The sequence below is a fragment of the Thermoascus crustaceus genome (genome assembly GCF_041956765.1).
Source record: "Thermoascus crustaceus strain CBS 181.67 unplaced genomic scaffold VTN00scaffold_6, whole genome shotgun sequence".
Lineage (NCBI taxonomy): Eukaryota > Fungi > Ascomycota > Eurotiomycetes > Eurotiales > Thermoascaceae > Thermoascus > Thermoascus crustaceus.
In genome coordinates, this window is record NW_027192532.1 from 300,531 (window position 1) to 322,297 (window position 21,767).

The following is a 21,767-nucleotide window of genomic DNA, read 5'->3' on the forward strand; positions in this document are numbered from 1 at the left end:
TGTGGGAAAGACATCCTCGTAGGAACGCTTTTTGAGAAGAATGTTGATTGTTTGCGTTGTTCATGGAAAAAGGAAAAAAGAAAGGAAAAAGAAAAGGAAAAGCGCGGGATAAAGTTTTGATGTGTGCGCTTGTCATGTGACCACCGACTATTTCCTTGTCAGCTTGTCAGGTGATATGTATGCATCATGTGACCGGGGTGATGTCACGGAGCGAGGGGAATGCGCTAGATCGAAAGCGGAATGGTGCGGGGAGGGGGGCCAGGAAGAAAAATCGGGCGGATTTTCACGAGTGCGGCGACCCCGCGGTGGCCGGCGAAGGTGACTGATATCTACTCTCGTTGTGTCCCGCCATTGATCCCCCAGAGGGCTGCTCTCTTCGTATACCCAGCTGGGAATTGGGAAGATCTGCTCTCTCTGATCGACTGACTGACTGATTGACTTGCGGTTGGTCTGTGGTTGTTCTTGGTTATCTATCTATCCACCTTTTTTTTTATATCCGTTTGTTATAGTCATACGCTCTGTTCGCTATGGAGCAGAAGTCAGGTATGTTTTTGTCTCTATTTTTTTTCTTATTTTTCTTGGCTGGGAAATGACCCAATGTCATAAATTTCTATGTCTCTGAAAATTGGCTTCGTTATGTCCTGTCTGCTTACTTGACTAACGCCGGGATCCAACAGCCATCCTCTCCGTCTACGACAAGACCGGCCTGCTCGACCTGGCCAAGGGCCTAGTCAAGCACAATGTCCGCCTGCTCGCGTCCGGCGGTACTGCCAAGCTGATCCGGGAGGCGGGTTTTCCGGTTGAGTGAGTGTCTCCATGGGCGTCCTGCCCGCTGTCCATCCGGATATCAAGACGACGCCATGACGGGACGTCTGGCTCGACAGGCTATACACAATCATGTCTGCGACGAGAACACGGCCAGCTGACTGTGAAAAGGGACGTCTCGGCCATCACCCATGCCCCTGAGATGCTGGGCGGCCGTGTCAAGACCCTCCACCCCGCCGTGCACGGCGGTATCCTCGCCCGCAACATCGAGTCCGACGAGAAGGACCTGGCCGACCAGAAGATCTCCAAGGTCGACTACGTCGTCTGCAACCTGTACCCGTTCAAGGAGACCATCGCCAAGGTCAACGTCACCATCCCCGAGGCCGTCGAGGAGATCGACATCGGCGGCGTGACCCTCCTCCGCGCTGCTGCGAAGAACCACTCCCGTGTCACCATCCTCTCCGACCCCAAGGACTACCCGGAGTTCCTCAAGGAGCTCGAGGCCGGCGAGATCACGGAGCAGAGCCGCAAGCTGTACGCCCTCAAGGCCTTCGAGCACACCGCCGACTACGACAACGCCATCTCGGCCTTCTTCCGCAAGCAGTACGCCGGCGACGGTGTCCAGCACATCTCCCTCCGCTACGGTACCAACCCGCACCAGAAGCCCGCCGCTGCCTACATGGTCCAGGGCAAGCTGCCTTTCAAGGTCCTGGGTGGCTCTCCCGGCTACGTCAACCTGCTTGACTCCCTGAACGCCTGGCCCCTGGTCAAGGAGCTGAAGCAGGCCCTTGGCCTCCCCGCTGCTGCCAGCTTCAAGCACGTCTCCCCCGCTGGTGCCGCCATTGGTGTGCCTCTGAGCGAGACGGAGCGCAAGGTCTACATGGTCGACGACATCGAGGGCATCGAGTCGTCCGGCCTGGCCCAGGCCTACGCTCGTGCCCGTGGCGCGGACCGCATGTCCAGCTTCGGAGATGTCATCGCGCTCAGCGACATCGTCGACGTCCCGACTGCCAAGATCATCTCCCGCGAGGTCTCGGACGGTGTCATCGCTCCCGGCTACGAGCCCGAGGCGCTTGAGCTCCTCACGAAGAAAAAAGGCGGCAAGTACCTCGTCCTGCAGATGGACGAGTCCTACACTCCCGACCCCATGGAGACCCGCACGTTGTACGGCGTCCAGCTCTCCCAGCACCGCAACGACGTCGTCATCACCCCCCAGAAGACCTTCAACACCATCATCACCCCGAAGGAAATGAAGAGCCTCCCCGAGTCCGCCCTCCGCGACCTCACCGTCGCCACCATCGCCCTCAAGTACACGCAGTCCAACTCGGTCTGCTACGCCCTCAACGGCCAGGTCATCGGTCTGGGTGCCGGCCAGCAGAGCCGCATCCACTGCACCCGTCTGGCCGGCGACAAGGCGGACAACTGGTGGATGCGCTTCCACGAGCGCGCCCTCAACATCAAGTGGAAGAAGGGCACCAAGCGCCCCGACAAGAGCAACGCCATCGACATGCTCTGCTCGGGCCAGATCCCCCGCAGCGAGCAGGAGAAGGCCGACTTCGAGCGTGTCTTCGAGGAGGTCCCTGCTCCGTTCACGCAGGAGGAGCGAAACGAGTGGCTCAGCAAGCTGACCGAGGTTGCTGTCTCGTCTGATGCTTTCGTATGTAACCCCTACGCCCCTCCTATTTCCTTAGATAGAAGAAATAAAGCCCAAAAGACGGGGGAAAAACAGCTGCTAACTATTTCTAACAGTTCCCCTTCATCGACAACGTCTTCCGCGCCGCCCGCTCCGGCGCCAAGTACATCGCCGCCCCCAGCGGCAGCCAGAACGACAGCGCCGTGTTCCAGACGGCCGAGCAGCTCGGCATCGTCTTCGTCGAACAGGGCGTGCGCCTGTTCCACCACTAAACTGGCGGAAACTAAACTAAAAACTGAGATGAATCGAGCAGAGCTCACCTACTCACATTACATACTTTCTCTCTTTCTAGCTAGGCAGGTAGCTAGGATGATATACGTGATATACTGTACGTCTAGTATATATATCCGCATCACACCTCCCGGTTGAATGCAATGGCATCTATTTATCTTGTTTGTTTTTATCCCTGTCTGTCTTGACACCGAATCGATGATTGTTGTATGTATGTACTGTACGTAACATGCTAGCTAGCTTAACATAGCAAAGCTGAGAGGAAAGAAGAGGAAGGAAATAAAAAAAATGGAATTCAACATCACATCACATCAATCAGGGCCTCGGTCGGTCGGTCGGGAGTCAGGTCGGTCGACTTAGTAAGAAACAGAAAAAAAGGGAATATAAGAGATAAAGAGAGAGAGAGAGAGAGAGAGAGACAGAGAGGAGAGTGTAGTATGAAAAGAAAGTATTCAAAGAAAGAAAGGGAATATAAAAAAAAACCATAACTTATCAATCAATCAATCCATCAACACCAACCTTCTTCCTGCATAACACAAGTCCATTATATACTTACTGTATGTAATGTACATACATACCTAGGTAGAACTCCGCGGTTCTCATCCAGCGGACTCTCAGACCAACCAACCACCTGAACCGGAATAACTCACACTCACTCCATTTGGACATAGCATAGCATAGCATAGCATAGAATAGGGGCTAGTGCCACCACTCCTCCCGCCCATCCCGTCCCGGTCTCTCTCTCTCTCTCTCTCTCTCATCTACTGCACAGATCTGATCTCGGCCATAGATCAATCAAAGGGAGATAGATAGATATGTACATAGGTATATAAGACACCGATCTCTTCTCTTCTCTTCTCTTCTCTTTCTTTCTTTCTTTCTTTACCTACCTATTACCTACCTATACTGTAGATAGACAGATAGATAGAAGTGCCTAAGAGGTTGAGGGTTGGGTACCTATCTAACTCTAACCTTAGGTATAGACATAGTTCTAGATTAACCAAGGTAGGTACCTAGGTACCTACTAGGTACATGATAACTAAGGTAAGGTTGATTGAGTCTACACTCTACCTAACTGCCCGGGCGTCCTTGCTAGATAGGTACATAGAGTTCTTCTATTATATTCTAGGTATCTAAGGTAGGTGGGGTGACTGGGGTCTTAGGTAGGTAGGTAGGTAGTCAGTGCGCGTAACTACCTACTGTATGACATATATGTACATATAATCTTGAAAGTTTCTGGCTGAGCTGAGCTGAGCCGGCTGTAGAAGGTTAGGTACTCAGCATCAGATTAGATTGGGCTTGAGATGTACTGATATGTACTGATTGATTAACAAGAAAAAAAAAAAACACATGTATTTATCTAAAGGGTATAACATACACACACATCTAATCTGATCTAATCCAAAAAAAAGAAAAAAAACTTCTTAGATGTAAATAAAGCTTAGATAGTTTACCTAGATTTGGTAGACCGACCTACATACATAATATGGCTCTGCATGCTTCTTCTTTAAAGTAATAACTTATCAGTGTAAAGCGTAAATGGCAAGATGGCCAAGTGGTCTAAGGCGCTGGTTTTAGATTATTGTAGAACTCCTAAAACACCAGTTCATTGCAGGCATCCACTCTCGTCTTTTTTTTTTTTTTTTTTTTTCACTAATTTTTTTCTTCTTCTTTTGAGTTTCATTTTTTTTAAGATCATTGATTATTACATGACATGACATGGTGACTTCATAAGACATAATAAGATGGATGCCCAGGTATCAGACCAGTATCAGTATCAGGTGTCCAACTCTACTGGTATCCTCAATCCTCAATCTCATAGTCATATATGCCTGTATACAGTTACGCAGTTTCGAAAGGACAGAAAAAGCATATTCCATTCCATCCGATCCTATCCGATCCGATTTAATTCCATTCCATTTTCAAGACTGACCTATAATAGAATAAAAAGAAACCCCTAAAGACAAGAAGAGGGAAAAAAAAACAAACCATGCTAGCTAGCTAACCTAGTGATACACATACATCCAGAACCAGAATAGGAGGAGGATGATGATGATCGTGACTGACTTTCTGCTGAATCCGCTACGTCGAGCAGGACAGGACAGGATCTCCCTCGTATGCCAATTAGAAACGGAGGGGAAGCAGATGGGTAAAGGGTAGGGGGTAAGAGCACAAGGATGAGGGTAGGGGCATTCCAATTCAGAAAAGGAAGAAAAATGAAATAATCAAACAAATGCCAGAGGCCGAAGGGAAGAGAAAAGAAAAGTTCCATCGTGTACATCATATAGGCAGCAGCCCCAGATCAGATACCTTCAAGGGTTGTTTTGCCCGATCGGACGCCGTCAATCTCACTGATCCTCCATAACCTCATCCTCGTCTCCCTCGCCTTCAGCCTCAGCCTCAGGCTCACCTTCAACGTCACCTTCGACATCTCCCTCCACATCGGCCTCCGGCTCAGTATCCTCGCTACCCGCGTAGCCGTTGCCACCTTCGTAGGTGGAAGAGTTTTCGTCGCCTTCGCCCTCACCCTCACCTTCGACATCGATGTCCTCGCACTCTCCGGCGTCATCGATCTCATCCTCGTCAGCTTCTTCATCGTGCTCGTCCTCGTTCTCAGAAGAAAGGGCCTCTGCGTCTTCATCGACATCCCCTTCACCGGCTTCGCCCTCGCCCATGAAGCTCTCGTCGTAGCCTTGTTCGTCGTGGAGGTCTGCCTCTGGGCCACGTGCACGTGAAGATGGATGCACATGGGACTCGTCCTCCTCCCCGCTGACCTCGCCCAGCATGGTCTCTTCGCCCTCGCCTTCGATGTCGACATCCTCCGATGCGGGCGCAGGCGAAAGCTGGTTGTGGTCGTGCTGGTCAGATGGCGGTTCGAGACCGTTGCGGGTAGAAGCGCTGGCTGTAGCCGCAGCAAGACCACCGCGAGCGCCACGGCCACGGCCGCCTCTGCCACCGCGCAAAGTGAGGCCGTTCTGTCTCTTGGGCGTAGTGGTGGCGCTAGCCGTTGAGCCGACGGTCTTGCGTCTCCCGCGGCCAGACCGGCCTCTGCCCCTGGAGGAAGTAGTGGCACGCGCTGCAGCGAGGTCCAGATTGCTTCCAAGAAGGAGTCCGTTCTGGTATGCCTTCTGGCGCTCCTCTCTCTCCTTCTTGCGGTCTCTCTTGGGTCCGTTGGCGTCCTCCCAGTCCCAACGGTCCAGCCTCCTGGTGGCTTTGCGGATCACCGACAGGAAGTAGTTCGCGGACTCACCAAAGTCCTCTTCCTCCTCCGGGTTAGGGACCAGACCACCTTTGCCCCAGGAGTGCTCGTCATCTTCCGTGTCGTAACCGTCCGGGAGACTCTGGAGCAAGCGGCCATAGCGGGCAAATGGGATCTCAGTCTCACGCTGAGCGCGGATATTCTTGTAGGCCTCATTCTTGCGCTGGGCCAGCAGATACTCGACGCGGTGTCTGCGATTCTGCTCGACGGCAAGCTGGTGCTGTGTAAGAGGCCGAGGACGGCGAGCTGGAGGGTGCGACATAGAGGGCTCCGTGATGAACTGGTTCAAGATTGGATGACCCGAGCCTGGAGGAGCAGGAGACGCTGTATCGGGAGTCTGGTCCATCTTCGTCTTCAGGATCAGACGCTGCTGAGCTGCGGAACGAGTCAGGGAAGAATCCCTCTTGACGCGCTTGTAACGTCCGCGACCGGACTGACCAGGGGTCTGCCAGTCCTCATCGTCATCTGGTGCAAGACGCCTTGAGGAGGGATGCAACGGAGTCGACATGGCGGAGCTACGGCCGCCAAAGCTAATTCTATCACCGCGAGCTAGGAAAAACGATTAGAAAAGAAACAAAAAGAAAAATCCAATAAGCATAGGCTGCCTACCTGAAGCAAGAACAGAGAGGTCACCAGCTTCATCGTCGTAGCCGTAGTCTCCCATGCCTAGAGCAAGTCAGCATGCAAAGAACCATACAACGAAAGTCACAAGAGACGGAAGTTCAGACTCACTCTTCTTAGAGCGCTTCGTCACTCTAGGGAGCGGTTCATCTTCTTCCAAGATGCCTACAGCTGGTCAGAAAGAAAACATACACCATGTCAATGTAAGTGTCAAACATACGCTTCCGCTCCAGGCGTTTCTGCTCTCCGTACTGGATCTCCTCCGGAGTATCCACATTCTCCTGGTCCGCCTGCTCTTCCGTCAGGCTCTCAAAGGCGGGGACCTTGATAGGCAGACCACCCGTTCCTTCGCCCTCGAGACCCGGACCAAACGGGTTGTTCAAAGCAGCCTCCCGCGAGAAATCACTCTCCAGGTACCACCACATCAGCCAGAGGAACGCCCTCGCGCGGCTCCTGCTGCTGAGCGTGGCGCGCATGACGAGGTCGAAGAAGTCGCGCGGCGGGAAAAAGTGCATCTCAGAGATCTTGGGCGCGTACTGCGACAGGACAAAGATAAGGTTGACGGGATTCGTGCGAGGCACAGGTAGACGCTTGATCTTCTCGATCGTGTTCGGCTGGTCCGTATCCTCGGATGCGCCCTTGAGGATTGACTTCAGACGCGGGGCATCCTGAAGCTGTTTGTAGGCGTTGGGGTCCTGGTGCGCCTGCAGGGAGGGGATTGAGTGGTAGGTCCGTAGCTGGGCGCGCATCTCCGGGAAGACTAGGATGGTCAGCTCAGCTCTGTTTCAATGGAAGTGATGTGATAGGAGGGGGAAAGCGCACAATTGAGAGTAGTGTTCATCCTTCCAAAGTTCACCAGCAGACAGACCATGGCCATGCTGATAGCCGCCTGCTTGTCATTCTGGAGCTTATCTTTAAGGATCTTGCTCGTCTTGGAACTCTTGGCCATGGCATCGATGTAAATGTCCGCAAAGTCCATGCCCTTGCGCCCGTCCGACAGACGGGTGAACACGGGCGTCTTGTCCTCGAAGACGAGCTTCAGGAACTGATACTGGATGTCCTTGCGCCACAGGGGGATGCCATCCTCCTTCTTGAGATGCCGGATCTTGTTGCCCGAGTAGACGGAGCCAATCGTGCCGTTGGCCTGGCGCCTGGTGCCGACGGTCGCGCTGACGGTCATGCTGTGCGTGGGCTGCTCATCCTGGGCGTCGGCCTGCGAGAAGGACTCGTCCGCGACGGAGCTCTCGACGTCGGCCATGGTGTCGTCGGAGTCTGACTCTGCGTCTGCGTCTGCGTCTGTCGCTGCGGGGAGGTAGTCGCAAGGAGCCCAATCGATCCAGTATCCAGCCTCAGTATAAAATCCACGGACGTGGAACTCGGGGTTGTCGAGGTAGTGGCGCTGACGGCCTCCAGGAGTGCCCGGTTCGGGCTCGCGAAGACGGAGCTGGATCCCACGGGGAAGAGGATATCGACAAGCGGGCAGGGGAAAGTCAGGGCGCGAGCCGGCGTAGTAGCCACCGTTGGGGTAGACAAAGTGGTCGTCGCGTTCCGGCTCGAAAGCGCCGCAGAGCTGAGGATGCTGAGGCGGAGGAGATGCAGACTGGAGATGCTCGTCCGTGATGGGCGCGAGCAAAGGCGAGACGTCCTGCTCGACCGCCTTGCTGATTCTGCCATCAGACGCGCCCAGACCCGTGCGAGCGAATGAGCTGCTGTGCTCTATGTGCAGCTCCTCACCATCAGCACACAGCTCAATCTTGGTCAAAGATGGATAAAAATATGATAAAAATATAAGACAAAGAGCTCTAGACAAGCTGCTATTTCTGTATGTCTTCTCTGTCTACAGGCAGCTGGTGGCGTCGAGATACAAAGACTATGTGGTCCGTGCGCTAGCTGAAGGCCGCCGACACAGGACGGAACAGCTGTGATAATGCTTCACATAGGATGAAAGGAGTCACAGGGAAGGATGATGAGGAAGAAGAACTCTCCGAGGGCTGTCACGGCTCTATATATGGTGGGAGTTGCCATTCACAGGCCTTGTCGCTAAGATCTACAGCGTTGATTCATTGAGTTCTATCAACAAGACCTACCATCGTCGACTCTCGACTACAAGGGAGGAGAATGAATGACTGGTGGGAAAAGACATCTATAGCATTAACATCTGCTACGATTCACTGAGCCAATCACTGGACATCTACCATCATTATCTACCATCAACTTCCCACTACGGGAAGTGACTAAAGGGAAGAGACATCTACAGAATGGCATTCCTACTGGTGAAGACACTGGTGGAGATACTGAGACATACTAGTAAGACCCGATTCAATTCAGCTATCAGAGATACTTAGACAACAAACTTTTTTTTGCGGAGAGCTCTCTCCTCGCGAGACGTCGAGATCTCCAGACTCCCATAACCCATGCCATAACGGGCGGAGACGGGCGTTAAAACCCTTCGTGCCGAAAATCTGAGATAGGATGATGATGGATGATGATGTCTGCGGACCAGCAAATAAATAGAGCGTCAGCAAGCCCCCAATCCTCCACGAGTCCGAAAAGAAGAGAAACAGATCCCATGTTCAGATGATGTCGCCCCCCACGGACCCCGATGCAGAGAACTCTTTTCGCGGCTCAAGCTAACGCCATATGCAATGCAATTAATCCCGTCTATACCACCGCCGTCACCGTTTTTTTTTCGTGCACCGCCGTAACGCGTGCCGTGCAAAAACAAGCATCACCCGAAGAAGGCCCACCATTTGGCTTCCTCCCTCCCCCTTCAAAGCTCCTGCGCCTGCTGATACGCGCAGCCATAAGGGGCCACCATTCAGAAGCCGGAGAACATAAGCGACAAAGTCCGGAGAAGAAAGCGCCATTTTTTAGTAAAAAAGAAAAAAGACAACAAGAGACAATCGAAAAAGCCCGCCATTAGATACCGAAACTCAAGAGATCTATCTTTGCAAGGCACGGTCGATGCAGCTGGAAATAGCACCGAGCACATGACATCATAAAAAGCACTTTTCTGGAGTCCGAAAAGCCGGCATTCACGCTCGGCGCGTTGCTGAAGCGTGCCCCTTTCCTCGGAAGCTCGACAAAGTAAGGGTATCTGATGAAAGCGGTCGCAGAAGTCAACGCTGTCTATGATATTCATGCAATGCCGATGACGACGCTCGAGGCCACACAACCCTGTAACCTAGGAGCAGCTGGAGATATCGGACTGCATCGAAAGCCCATCTCTAAAGGAAAATGGAAGGGAAAAAGAGAGGGAAAAGAAAGAAAGAAAGAAACTTCAGAAAATGATGCACACAGCAATAAAACGTATCGAAGCAAATAGGAAATTCGTTGCGGTCGTGACAAAGCCGGTCCTGAGTACCGCAGGGAAAATAAGACTCAGGAAGTCGTTCTGATCGTATCCGTCAAAAAGTGACAAGTCGGAAAGGAGACAACCAGACTCGATGGCCTCGTCTGAGACCACAACTGATTTACCACCAGGAAGATGGGCCGGTAGGGCCACCGGACGGGTTTCCATAACCACCGCCGCCGTAGCCACCTCCGTATCCACCGCTGTAGGATGGAGGGCCGCCGCCGCCATAGCTGCCATAGCCAGGGCCTCCGAAGCCGCCTCCGTAGGAGGGAGCGCCACCACCCATACCACCACCACCGCCCATGCGGCGCATGTCACGAGTAGCATTCGCACCACGGCCACGGCCTCCACGACCGCTGCGACCACCGTATCCGCTTCCCTCACGGGCAATGTTCTCCAGGAAGGACGGAACCTCCTGGTGAGCCTCCTTCAGGAGGTCAATCAGGTCGCGGACAACACCGCGGTTTCCACGGTTGAAGAAAGCAGTAGCAATACCGGTGTTACCGGCACGACCGGTACGACCGATACGGTGGACATAGTCGTCGATGTCGGTGGGCAGATCGTAGTTGATGACGTGAGTGACGTTGGGGATATCGAGGCCACGAGCCGCGACGGCAGTTGCAACCAAAATGGGGCAACGTCCGTTGCGGAAGAACTCGAGAGCACGCTCACGCTCACGCTGGGTGCGGTCACCGTGGATAGCCGTAGCGGGGAAGTGCTGGTTGATGAGGAAATCAGACAGCGAGTCTGCCATACGCTTGGTCTCGACGAAGATCAGGGTGAGACCGGCAGTTCCGTGGGTGTGGAGGATATCGAGCAGGACAGAGCGCTTGTCGTGGTCCTCAACGTACTCGATCTTCTGGGTGATGTTCTCGGAGGTGGAACCAACACGACCCACAGAAAGGAACACGTAGTCCTTGAGGAAATCACGAGCGAGCATCTGGATGTCGCGAGGGAAGGTGGCCGAGAACATGAGAGTCTGGCGGTTGTTCACAGGAGGCATATCCTCGCCCTCGACAATACGACGAATCTGGGGCTCGAAACCCATGTCCAACATGCGGTCAGCCTCGTCAAGCACCAGATACTTGATGTTGACCAGAGAGATACGGCCACGCTCAATGAGGTCTACAAGACGACCAGGAGTTGCAACCAGCAGGTCACAACCGCGCTCAATCTGGCGGAGCTGAGAACCGATTTCCGCACCACCGTACACGACGCAGGGACGGACCCAAGAGCGGTAGGCGAACTTGCGAGCCTCATCGTAGATCTGGGAAACAAGCTCACGAGTAGGAGCGAGGATCAGGGACGTCGGGTAGGCCTTGCGCTGACGGCCATAGCTGAACTGACCACCAGCCTGAGCAGGGGCAGGAGACGGGCCGTTCTGGAAAGCCTGGGAAAGGATAGGGAAGAGGAAACCACCGGTCTTTCCGGAACCAGTCTGAGCACAGGCCATCAGGTCACGGCCGTTCATCACGATCGGGATCGAGTACTTCTGGACGGGAGTAGGAGTCTTGTAACCAGCGAGCTTGATGTTCGACAGCAGGTGGTCGTCCAGGGGAGGGTTGGTAAACGCGTTCACGGGTTCGGGGACGTTGTGGCCGGACGCCTCGACGGGGATATCGTCATAGTTGGCAAAGTTGATACCGGTGGTCTGCTTCGCCGCGTCGTTGGGGTTTCCGAAAAGCTCGCGCTCCAGTCGGGCATTGGGAGGACCAGGAATGTGCTTGCCGTCGCGCCACTGTCCGTCTCCGGATCCTCGGGCAGAACCACCTCCATAGCCTCCGCCGTACGAGCCGTGACCTCCGTGGCCTCCATGACCTGGGTTTCCGTAAGCATTTGGATCGAAGGGGCGACGAGGACCTTCAAGGGAACTCCAGTTGGCGTTACCATTCACACGGGGTTGGAAATCAGGGGCGTTCGCCCAATTGCCGCCGCCGCCGCCGCGTCTGTTTCAACTGATGTTAGTCTCAGTCCATATCACTTGAGGAACACAGATGAGAAGAAGGCGGTGAAGCACATACCCATGAGACCAAGCGCCGGCGTTGCCTCCAGGACCACCCTGAGGACCACCCTGGGGAGGGGTAGCACCGTCCATGCCCATGCCACCACCCATTTGGCGATTACGCAGGTGTGGTGGGATGTAGGCCGCACGGCCAGACTGGGTGGTGTGAGGCTGAGGCGCATGCTGAGAGTCGTTGAGGGAAAGGTTCCCAATCTTCAAGCTGTCCGCCATGGTGTTCAAGTTCTCAGGAATCGTTTCTGTAGAGGACTGGATGAGGGTTTCAGTTCAGCGTCTGAGTTCGGTTGGAGAGAGAGAGATTGCGGCGAGTGTTGCGTACAGGTAAAAGGTGAAGACTTTCAGATGTGTGACCGGTCGCGTGGTAAAATGAGTGACGATGATCAAGCAGCAGGACTTGAAATCGTCAAGGACTCGTAGGGAACGCGTAAGGAAAGTCTATACAAGACCGTAGCAGGTAAAAAAGAGAGCGACGAGAAGGTTGGTGGAACGTCTCGGTCTCTCTCCGTCAGGTGGCGATCGAAAACACAGAAAAAGACCTCAGAGAGAGCAGAGAAGAAAAAAACTCTCCCAAAGACCTAAACTCTATGCTTGCGAAGAAAAGGAAAAGAAAAATGACAATAGATGGGAGATAAAAAGGAAGAGTATGGGGTGGGAGGTTGGGGGGAGGGGTTTGAGAAGGGTTTGTGGGATGGAAGAGGTTGAAGGAAGAGGATGGCGCAAAGCAGGAGGTTTTAAAAAGGCGAAGGCGACAAGTGGTTGAGCGTCGTGTGCTGCAGGCTGGCCTGGGCTGGGGTTCGCCTTCTCCCCGGCGCTGTTTGGCTGCCCTTAGAATTTTGCTCCGCCGCTGGGTCTCTCTCCACGCTCTCCGTTGCTCAGCACATCAGGACGAGGATGGGCTTTTGCCACCTCTGGACCAGGTTCCGTTGACTGCCGCTACTGACTTTTATCCAGACCCGGCCCTCGTACTCACAGCAGAATCCGGTATCGATGACACTGGCATGTGCGAACGGACATCACGCGCGTCCATCCGAGAAGAACCCTACCCTTATCGAAAAAAGCACAAGCATCCATCACCCGTAGCCCGCACGGATACGCTTGACCCAACAGCTCTGCCTTCTTCCCTGACTCACGGTTGGTCTTCGCGGAAGCCTCACTTTACCCAGATACCTCGGAGTACCTTCCAGTGGTCGCTCGATCTCTAATTCTCAACTCAGCCTTACGCGCCTAGACCCGGAACCCAGCAAGTCACGGATACAGTCGATCTCGTCCAGATGACCCGAACGACTCATATCCAGTCAGGCAGATTATTCACGATCCAGCCCCAGACGAATCTACAATCTACTCATGCAGGTGCTTTGACGTTGAACAGTGCGGTATATTCGTCACTGTCCCAAACCGCTTCCAAGTCAACTTAGGCAGTTTTACATATACGGAGGTTGCCTCACAGACGACCCGGAGGATGTCTCCATTATCAGAAGGCCCCCCCCCGGGTCTGGAACGAGTTTAGACCTCGGCGCGTCTCGACTCTCGAGGCATAGTATACGATTCTCGTGAGATGTCTTTGCGCTGCGCTGTGTCCGCTTCCATGGTTGGAAGCAGGATCAGCAACTCCACAGGCTGTAAAAGATTTAGCGCTATCGATGCTTAGGTACTTTCGAGGGAACATCTCTTTCTTTCCCTCTTTTGTGCTATTTCTGTAGCATAGCAGGTAACTATCCAATTATTTCTGGTATGATAATCATAATTATCATTGTCTTGGGCTTAGCGGCGGAATGCTTTAGATCTACTAGCTGCGACCGCTCTTTTCGCAGGTGATGCACTGCGACCTATTATGCCAAAAAAAAAGATTTGAGGTTCTGTCGTCACACTGAACCATGTTCACCCGGAGGAGGGGGGCAAATCCAAGATCCTTGTTTTCGACGGAAGATCTCAGGTTCCAACCCCATTCATCTTGCTTTTGCGTCCAACTAATCAGGACGGCGTGCCTAAGTCGTCGGAAAATTAAACTGCCCAATGATAACCTGATATCATCACGTGCTTCTATGGGTGGTTTTGCCACGCCGTTCTGGGCTATCATGGAGCACCGGGCGGCGATCTGGAGCGCGCGCCGCGGACGGGGCACGGCACTTCGATTATCGAAGTCCGATCTATCTGATATCAATGCGCTGATAAGATGCAGTCCTTTATCAGAGGGCTTATACATCCAACATATACATCTGCACCATTGCTTACCTTCAAGGCAAAACGCCGATATGATATGCAGGAATTTTACATCTCTATGCGGTGTTACTGTTCTGGCTGCAGGTACACGATCCAATACAAAGAACACTTCTGGTTCTAGTATATACGCTTATATTTATACATGTTGTTTCTAGACCATGGTTTTGTCATCAGTACTCTTACTCCTCAGGGTATTCCGTCCACGGCGTTTGAGCACAACAACAACGATGGCGACGACACCAAGTAGCATAGCTACCTTCGGAATGGATAAAGCACCATACGCCGGTTCAACGGAAGCTGAGGAATTTATGGAGTCAGCCGCTGGAGTTGCGGGTCCGTCGTGGGGAGCTTTCAAACCATCAGTAATTCAAGTGTAGCAAGCAAGCAAGCAGTGTTCGACGCGGGGTCTAGAGCTCCTCATGGCTACCTTGGGCTGGAGCATCGAGCTCGAGCTCTCCGCTCTTGACGATCTTGACCTCCTCCAGAGGTTTGTCCATTGGGCCTGTGGGCACGTTCTCGATCTTCTCCACGACATCATAGCCCTCGAGAACTTCACCGAAGACAACGTGGCGGCCGTCGAGCCAACTATTCAGATGATCAGCTTTTGTTCACATCATATTCGGATGTACAGATCTGGGGAATACGAACGGAGTAAGCACAGTGGTGATGAAGAACTGGGAGCCGTTGGTGTCCTTTCCGGCGTTGGCCATGCCTATCGCAGTCAGTCAGCGACATCCGATCCACCATAGAAATTCCCAGAACTCGTAACATACTGAGAAGGCCCTTCTTGGTGTGGCGCAGCTTGAAGTTCTCATCCGGGAACTTGTCGCCGTAGATCGACTTGCCGCCAGTGCCTTCGAACAAACGGTCAGCATCTTGTACTAAACATTATAGCTGAAAGCCAAAGTATTCTGACCATCGCCTTTGGTGAAGTCACCGCCCTGGATCATGAACTGCTTGATGACACGGTGAAACTTGGAGCCTTCGTAGCCAAAGCCTTTCTCGCCGGTAGCAAGAGCTCTAGACGACGCTCAGTCAGCGGGTATTCAAGTGGAATAATGCCATAGATCCATCATCGCACCTGAAGTTCTCAGCAGTCTGCAGGAGACAAAATCAAATCAGTATTCTGGCCGTAAGTCGAAAAAGGAGATTATTTAGCACCGCTCACCTTGGGAACAGTCTTGCCATACAATCCGAGCACGATCCTTCCGAGCGGCTTTCCTCCATGTTCGATATCAAGGAAGACCTATATCAGCCAAACAAGTTAATTAATAAGCCCGTTTATTTTCTTCTTCTATGTCTAATTAAATGAATGGAACCCGCATACTTTATTCGTGATCTTAGGTCCTCGGGGCTCCTTCTTCGCTTCCTCCGCGTTGACCAACGCGAAGCCGACGACGGCGATGAGGAAGAAGGAGAGGAAAAGCTTCCTCAGATTCATCTCGGGTTGTATCGTATCAATTGCACCAGCTCCTCTTTAACTTGGTAAATTGGTTGATGATGTCTGGTTAAGAGAGAATGGAAGCGGAAGGGAGCTTGCGGAGGAGAATCAAGTAGTGTACAGTAAGGCCAGCTTGCGCGGCGCGCCCTGGCGACGGGTCTGGGGAGAAGCTAGCTGAGACAGCCCAGGCCCTTGAAGAGCTATATCTTGGTATTTTACGAATTTCCGAAACGCGCGATGGCGAATTAAGACGATATCCCTAAGAAACTTGAATCACGTGCTGTAGAAATAAGCGAAAATTACGCTAAATACCAAAATCGGCAATAGAACTTAATTTTCAAAAAGGTACTCTACCCCAAACGAGGGACGACCGGGAGAAACGTTGTTGCGGGACGATTTTCTCCCGCGCTCCGAACATCTCCATACGGCGGCATATCGAGTGAGGGACGACAGGGTTGAGTACAGCTGAGCAAAGGAGGATCAATTCCAAGCCGGCAAGATGGTATGTGCGCAATTGGACCTTTTCCAATAGAGAAGAATGACAGTGCTAATCAATATCTTCTACAGGTCTTCATTCTGGGAGTCAACTTCCCTGAGCGGAACCTCGTCAAGGTATGCCATACTGAACCGCATATACCGAGTCCCACCTCCATATTCTTCCTAAATTGAAGTCACTTCACCGATTGAATAAACCAATAGATTATTAACCCGCTTGTCTTACCGCACATCTAGAAATCCCTCGAATCCTTCTTCGGCATCGGCCCTCACACCTCGGCGCGCCTTCTCGCCCGCTTCCACATCCACCCGACCTGCAAGGTCGGCGAGCTGGCCAACAAGCAGGTGCTCGACATCACGGCCGCGCTGTCCGAGATGAAGATCGAGAACGACCTCCGCCGGCAGGTCCTCGACGACATCAAGCGGTTGAGGGACACGGGGACGTACCGCGGACGGAGACACGCGCTGGGCTTGCCCGTGCGGGGACAGAATACGAGGAGCCAGGTGGGTTCTATTCTTCTATTTTTGATCTTGATTTTGGGGTTGGTTTTAGGTGGATATGAACAATGGGATTGTTGGACTGTATTGTGATAAGGATATGTGCTGACTTGGTTTGTCTTCAGATCAAAACGGCGATCAAGCTCAACCGTGTCGAGAGAAGACTGTGATCGACGCAAGGTGCCATCTGATGGAATTATTCAAACAGCTCGCACCTGGTTGCTGTCGCTGGCGGAGAGCATGGGAAGGCGTTCTATTACATGTCTTGATACTACCACGTTTGATACTTATGACTCTTTTACGATGTATTATACATTGTCGGAAATGCGAAAAAGATACCGCTTTTCAAATATTTGATTCCACTTGAGATATGTATCCATTCCTCAAGCTCGAGAAACAAATAAGTACAGTAGTGCATACAGTATGAAAAACCAATTGCCCCAAATGTATACAAACAGCGTAATATACTTTTTAAACCATTCGTGACAGAAACAACGCCATTACCGTTCTTTATTTATTTCCCGGAAGCCCCGTTCGTTGATAAGACCCCTTCCCCGCGATTGATCTGGATCCTCTTGTCCTCACCCGCACTAACGATGCCCACCGTCTTATCCCAGCAGACACCAAACACCTTGACACCTTCTCCGCCAACACGCTTCGCGTCCGCCTTGCCTTCCTCCTCGAGACTCTTCCGTGGAATCGAGTAGATACTCTCGCCAACAACACCGTCCTTCTCCGTTCTTGTGGACCGCACATCCCAGATCCGGCAGGTACCGTCGTGGCTGCCACTGATGAGTCCGTATGTGCTATGCGGGTCGCGCGCGAGGGTCACAACCGCATTGGTGTGGCCTCGAAGCGTCATGGCGGAGATGGTAGTTGCAGATACGCGAGGGTCGATGAGGGTTATGTGTCGGGCGGACGTTCCGGCCGCAAGAAGGTGAAGTTCGGGGAGGTGCTCGAGGGAGAGGAGAGAGTGGGAGGTCGTCCGAGTGTCAACCAGGGCAGCCGTGACGAGGTCCCAAGTGCGCAGCGAGTGATCCCACGACGTCGAGTATCCAACCGTGGAGTCCTTGGCGTCAAAGATGGCCGCAGAGACTGGCCCGGTGTGCGCATTCATGAGCGCAAGCGGGCCCCGTTGCGGGGTGCTCACGGAGGAGTTCAGTTTCCGCCGCTTTGAGCTTCTCGAGGCGCTGGAAGGAAGCAGGTTCTCGGGAGCAGCCGGGGCATCTGATTTCTTTGTTGACCAGAAACCGACGGTGTTGTCAGACGAAGCAGATAGGATGCGACTCGAAGGCGCATGCACCGCCAGCGAGTTCACACCCGATTTGTGTCCATAAAGCTCAAGTTGAGGAGAGATCTTAGCAGAAAAGCCATCTGGTTCCTCGGAGTACTTCCACAACCGCACCGTCCTGTCGAGCCCCGCCGACGCGATCTGAGTTGGCGATACGAATTTCGCAGCCTTGATGGAGGAGGTGTGACCCCCGTCGCCAGCAGAAGGCGAAACAGCAATCGTCTGCGACGACATATTCCACACTCTGAGCAATCCATCATAGCTCCCCGACAGAATCCTCTCCTGTCCTTGCGAAATCTCTTGTCCAGCAGCAAGCGCGGCCGGCGACGTCGCAGACAGCACATCGACCGAGCTCACCCAATCGTCATGCAGGAACGATGCGACATGAAGTGGAGGTATCAACGCCCGCACGTATTCAACATCAAGCGTCGTTTCGGCAGATATGCCGTTCGCAGTCAGATACTCGTCGATCGAAGTTCGGAGATAAGTTCCATTGATTAAGAATTCGAATGGGATTGGCTTTTCATTCCCGAGTAGATTGTTCACAAGCGTAGAGAGCGCATATCTTCGCAGACCTTTTGAATAGACAGATATCAGCATACAGCGTCTAAGAGCAAGAAAAGCAATTGCGATTACCTGTGGGGACGAGAATAGGTCCGGTGTTTTCAGGCAAGGCAATGTCGGGGTCCCTCGTTGAGAGTTGCAGTCGGACCTGCCTCTGTGTGGCCTCAGCTGAGGCCGCTGCCGTAGTACTAGACAGCCCATTCATATTGAAAAGTTGAGACTGTGGTTTTCTTTACGTGCTGTGAGATCCTCCACCTGAAGCTATCGCAGCTTCAAAGTACGGGCAGAAAAAAATACGGCGGCCGCTGCGGCCACTTGCGCAAAGGCGGAGCGGGCGCCTGCGCGACGCCCCGCTCGATGCCCGCTCAAACACACTTGGATAGGGTCAGAATGTAACGAGGGCCAATATTCATCATTATAATTATGTAGATTATATGGTATTTCATGATATGTTACACTATGCTATCAATCATTACCCTCTTGATGCTCTTCGAATCTCAGCAATCGCCCTCCGCCGATGTTCCGATTCTGCAAACAGCGCCTCGATCAAGTCTATTACCTCCTCAGGAGAGAATTCTAGTCGCAATTCTCCCTCGGTCCAAAGGAACTTGATGTCAGCCAGCGAGCTTTCCAGGATGTTGATCAGGTATTGAAATTTCAGCCAGTTTCGAACATAGACTGCTGCCATCGACACGGGCTCGGTCTCGCCCCTCTCCTCTGGCATGAAGAGGTCTTCGAGTTTGGATACTTGGTTACAGAATGACACTAGTCGTTGCGACTGCGCTTCTGAAATATCTCCCAGGTCTCCGATATCGATGATCATTTTATTGATCACGGCCGATATCAAAGAACCGACGGATTGAAGAAGAGCGGACCGGGAAAGGATCGACTGCCACTCCTTATAGACATCCCGGATCCTGTCCACAGTCGCACTAATGGCGTTTTCACAATTGCCGAGGAAAGGCTGCTCGGAACAGTGAGTGAAACCTTGAGCGCCGTCAAGAAGGTCGGTGACTATGATTCGTTGCGTCTGCATCTCTTTGCTGTATGAGTGTTTCCCGAACCGGTCAAGACCTTCTACATCGGGGTCGAGCCTCGTGAGCTGATGTTCCTCGATGACGCTACGTAGCCGCTCTTCCAAGTACATGCTGTCGTTGTAGAGATACATGTTCCCAGAGTTGAGTTTTAAGGTGTAGAAAGACGGTGCTGTAGCTTTGAACATGGCGAGAATCAACGTTGGAAGGGCGAGGAGACCGGCTCCGGAAGAGGCGACTCGGGATTTTGCGAATCTAATACAAAAATCAGTTGAATCACAGACAAGGTATGGGCCAGCTTTACTTACTCAGGTTGCGAAATGGCTTTGGAATCGGTAATTTGTCGCAAGATAATTGCGAGAATCGAATCCGGAATATCAGTCACAGTGTAATACTCCGTCAACGTAATCTCACGCTGAGAAGGATGCGTCCCGTTTTGGCCGTTTACTGGCTTCGACGCAGCAGCGGAAGGTTCGGGCTCTTGCACATTATCAGTTGTCTGATCTTCGTCTTCATCGCCCCAACCCCAAGCGTCCCCAGCGCCATCGTCTTCGGTAGACTCAGTCGCAGCGGGCTTGCTTTCTTCCTTTATCTCCTCAGTCTCAACATCGAGATCCCAAGCGCTGACATCTTCGTCGTCATCTGCATCCTTTTTCTGAGCAGCGTGGGTCGATTCATCCTCATTATCATTTCCCCAGCCGGCATCCCAATCCTCAGTCGAACCGCCTTCCAGCAAGACTTCGTCATTACTGGATACTTTCTCCTTTTCGACCCTCTCAACCTTCTTCGTCGTGCCTTGGCTCGCGGCTAGGACCCTCCGAACTTGATCTAATGAGTCAACTCGTCGTCTGGTAAGCCAGAGACGCGGAGCTTGGTTGACCCAAGAGACCAGCTCTTCCTGTCCACGCCAACCGAATGACTCAACCGTGCGGGCAAAATCAAGAACACGGTCTAAACTGTCTTCGAATCCACTCAAACCATCAAGATCGGTTGGTATAGCTGGCGAAAGCCAAAAGGATATCAGCTTAGATGAGATGGCTGGAATAATGGTCTCCGAAAGAGGGTCGGAGATTGAATTTGGTAAACGCTGTCGAAGATAACTGAGGACCTGAACAATGCGATCAAATACCTCAGATACCGGCCCCTTCGGTGATGGCGCCTCAAGTCGAATACCGAATTCCCCAACCGATACTCCATGGCTTTGTCCGGAGGTATTAGGCAGCAATATGGGATTTATAATGGAGGCAATCAAGTCCTTCTGGAAGGTTTCATTGACAGTATGGAGCATGTCCAGCCGCAACAACGCTGCAATAGTATGCTCCAGAGAATCGTCTGGTAGTTCTGTCAGTAAGGATCAAACGGCTTTGACCGAAAAGTCCTACCTTTTTGATCCGTAATAACCAACTCGCCTTTCTTCCTGTCTATCTTGACCTGCGAGTTCCAGCGCACAAGAAGAGAATCGATAATAGACCGCCGTAGCCCAGACGTATTCTCAGAAAGTACGCTGGCCACATTTGTATTCCTTGAAAAGGCGACCATCTCCATTGCCTTCTCCGTAGCCTCGACCGATCCGATCGCATCCATGATATTCCCATCTTCAAGGGCCCTCCGTCCAGCGTCGAGTTGGAGACAAAGCCTCTGCACATCCTCTAGCGCTTCCGTCACGGCCTGGTTGAAGGCGATCTCAGTCTTTATTAATTCGACTTTCGCTGAGGCGTCCTCGACTTTCAATTGGAGGGGCTTGGTTTTCTCATGCTGCGCGACAATCTCCCGCGCGGTCAGTCTGGACCGTTCAATATCTGCATGGAGCTGCTTCGCTTGCGAAATCCATCCGTCGACATCTGAAGCGTTCCGTTGGCTGAGCAGACATATCTCTTTCTTCGTAAAAAATAAAAGTCAGCGGCAGTGATCTCCTTGAGGAGCGACTCGTCTAACCTCCGTTTCCTCCCTCGCTTTTGATATACGTTGCAGTTCGTCAGGGACAGCAGACGCAGGAAACTCCGATGCAACCACGTCCTCCGACTCTGGATACGTCCCATCCGTTACAAATTCCAGCAATGCCTGGCACAGCTCGTCCTCCGAAGCTTTCGGCGGCATGTTGGAGCTTGTCCGATCCGCAAGAGCTCACCGTTCGTAAAGCGTGCGCGCAATCGGCAGTGCTAGGTGTCACTCGCGCGTTCGCAGGGAGCGGGTGAGGAGAGTCGTAATAATTGTGACTTTGGGGAAACTGTGCGACTCTGAGGGATTGTTGAAATGTCGCTGTGGAGTTCTAATTGTAAA

General features: G+C 52.6%; 7 protein-coding genes across 7 annotated transcripts; 2 read left to right on the forward strand and 5 right to left on the reverse strand.

Moving 5' to 3' along the window:
- Positions 1 to 527: 527 nt before the first annotated feature.
- Positions 528 to 2,670, forward strand: VTN00DRAFT_8478 (uncharacterized protein; the record flags this gene model as incomplete). The annotated part of the gene is made up of 4 exons (XM_069435336.1): positions 528 to 543; positions 678 to 804; positions 937 to 2,422; positions 2,515 to 2,670. 4 exons carry the CDS (start codon positions 528 to 530, stop codon positions 2,668 to 2,670), a joined length of 1,785 nt encoding a protein of 594 aa, XP_069285293.1.
- Positions 2,671 to 5,037: 2,367 nt separating this feature from the next.
- VTN00DRAFT_8479 (uncharacterized protein) lies at positions 5,038 to 9,436 on the reverse strand (the record flags this gene model as incomplete). Its single annotated transcript, XM_069435337.1, has 6 exons — positions 5,038 to 6,497; positions 6,558 to 6,614; positions 6,681 to 6,734; positions 6,790 to 7,329; positions 7,392 to 8,295; positions 9,317 to 9,436. 6 exons carry the CDS (start codon positions 9,434 to 9,436, stop codon positions 5,038 to 5,040), a joined length of 3,135 nt encoding a protein of 1,044 aa, XP_069285294.1.
- Positions 9,437 to 10,042: 606 nt separating this feature from the next.
- VTN00DRAFT_8480 (uncharacterized protein) lies at positions 10,043 to 12,157 on the reverse strand (the record flags this gene model as incomplete). Its single annotated transcript, XM_069435339.1, has 2 exons — positions 10,043 to 11,870; positions 11,946 to 12,157. The coding sequence occupies 2 exons, from the start codon at positions 12,155 to 12,157 to the stop codon at positions 10,043 to 10,045; spliced, it is 2,040 nt and encodes a 679-aa protein (XP_069285295.1).
- A 2,414-nt stretch (positions 12,158 to 14,571) lies between these two features.
- VTN00DRAFT_8481 (uncharacterized protein) lies at positions 14,572 to 15,605 on the reverse strand (the record flags this gene model as incomplete). Its single annotated transcript, XM_069435340.1, has 7 exons — positions 14,572 to 14,749; positions 14,813 to 14,876; positions 14,938 to 15,018; positions 15,081 to 15,184; positions 15,246 to 15,262; positions 15,333 to 15,410; positions 15,492 to 15,605. The coding sequence occupies 7 exons, from the start codon at positions 15,603 to 15,605 to the stop codon at positions 14,572 to 14,574; spliced, it is 636 nt and encodes a 211-aa protein (XP_069285296.1).
- Positions 15,606 to 16,104: 499 nt separating this feature from the next.
- On the forward strand, positions 16,105 to 16,768 carry VTN00DRAFT_8482 (mitochondrial 37S ribosomal protein uS13m; the record flags this gene model as incomplete). The annotated part of the gene is made up of 4 exons (XM_069435341.1): positions 16,105 to 16,107; positions 16,173 to 16,217; positions 16,338 to 16,604; positions 16,724 to 16,768. 4 exons carry the CDS (start codon positions 16,105 to 16,107, stop codon positions 16,766 to 16,768), a joined length of 360 nt encoding a protein of 119 aa, XP_069285297.1.
- Positions 16,769 to 17,112: 344 nt separating this feature from the next.
- VTN00DRAFT_8483 (uncharacterized protein) lies at positions 17,113 to 18,658 on the reverse strand (the record flags this gene model as incomplete). Its single annotated transcript, XM_069435342.1, has 2 exons — positions 17,113 to 18,464; positions 18,526 to 18,658. 2 exons carry the CDS (start codon positions 18,656 to 18,658, stop codon positions 17,113 to 17,115), a joined length of 1,485 nt encoding a protein of 494 aa, XP_069285298.1.
- A 267-nt stretch (positions 18,659 to 18,925) lies between these two features.
- On the reverse strand, positions 18,926 to 21,584 carry VTN00DRAFT_8484 (uncharacterized protein; the record flags this gene model as incomplete). Its single annotated transcript, XM_069435343.1, has 4 exons — positions 18,926 to 19,742; positions 19,796 to 20,819; positions 20,870 to 21,365; positions 21,423 to 21,584. 4 exons carry the CDS (start codon positions 21,582 to 21,584, stop codon positions 18,926 to 18,928), a joined length of 2,499 nt encoding a protein of 832 aa, XP_069285299.1.
- Between the last annotated feature and the right edge of the window lie 183 nt (positions 21,585 to 21,767).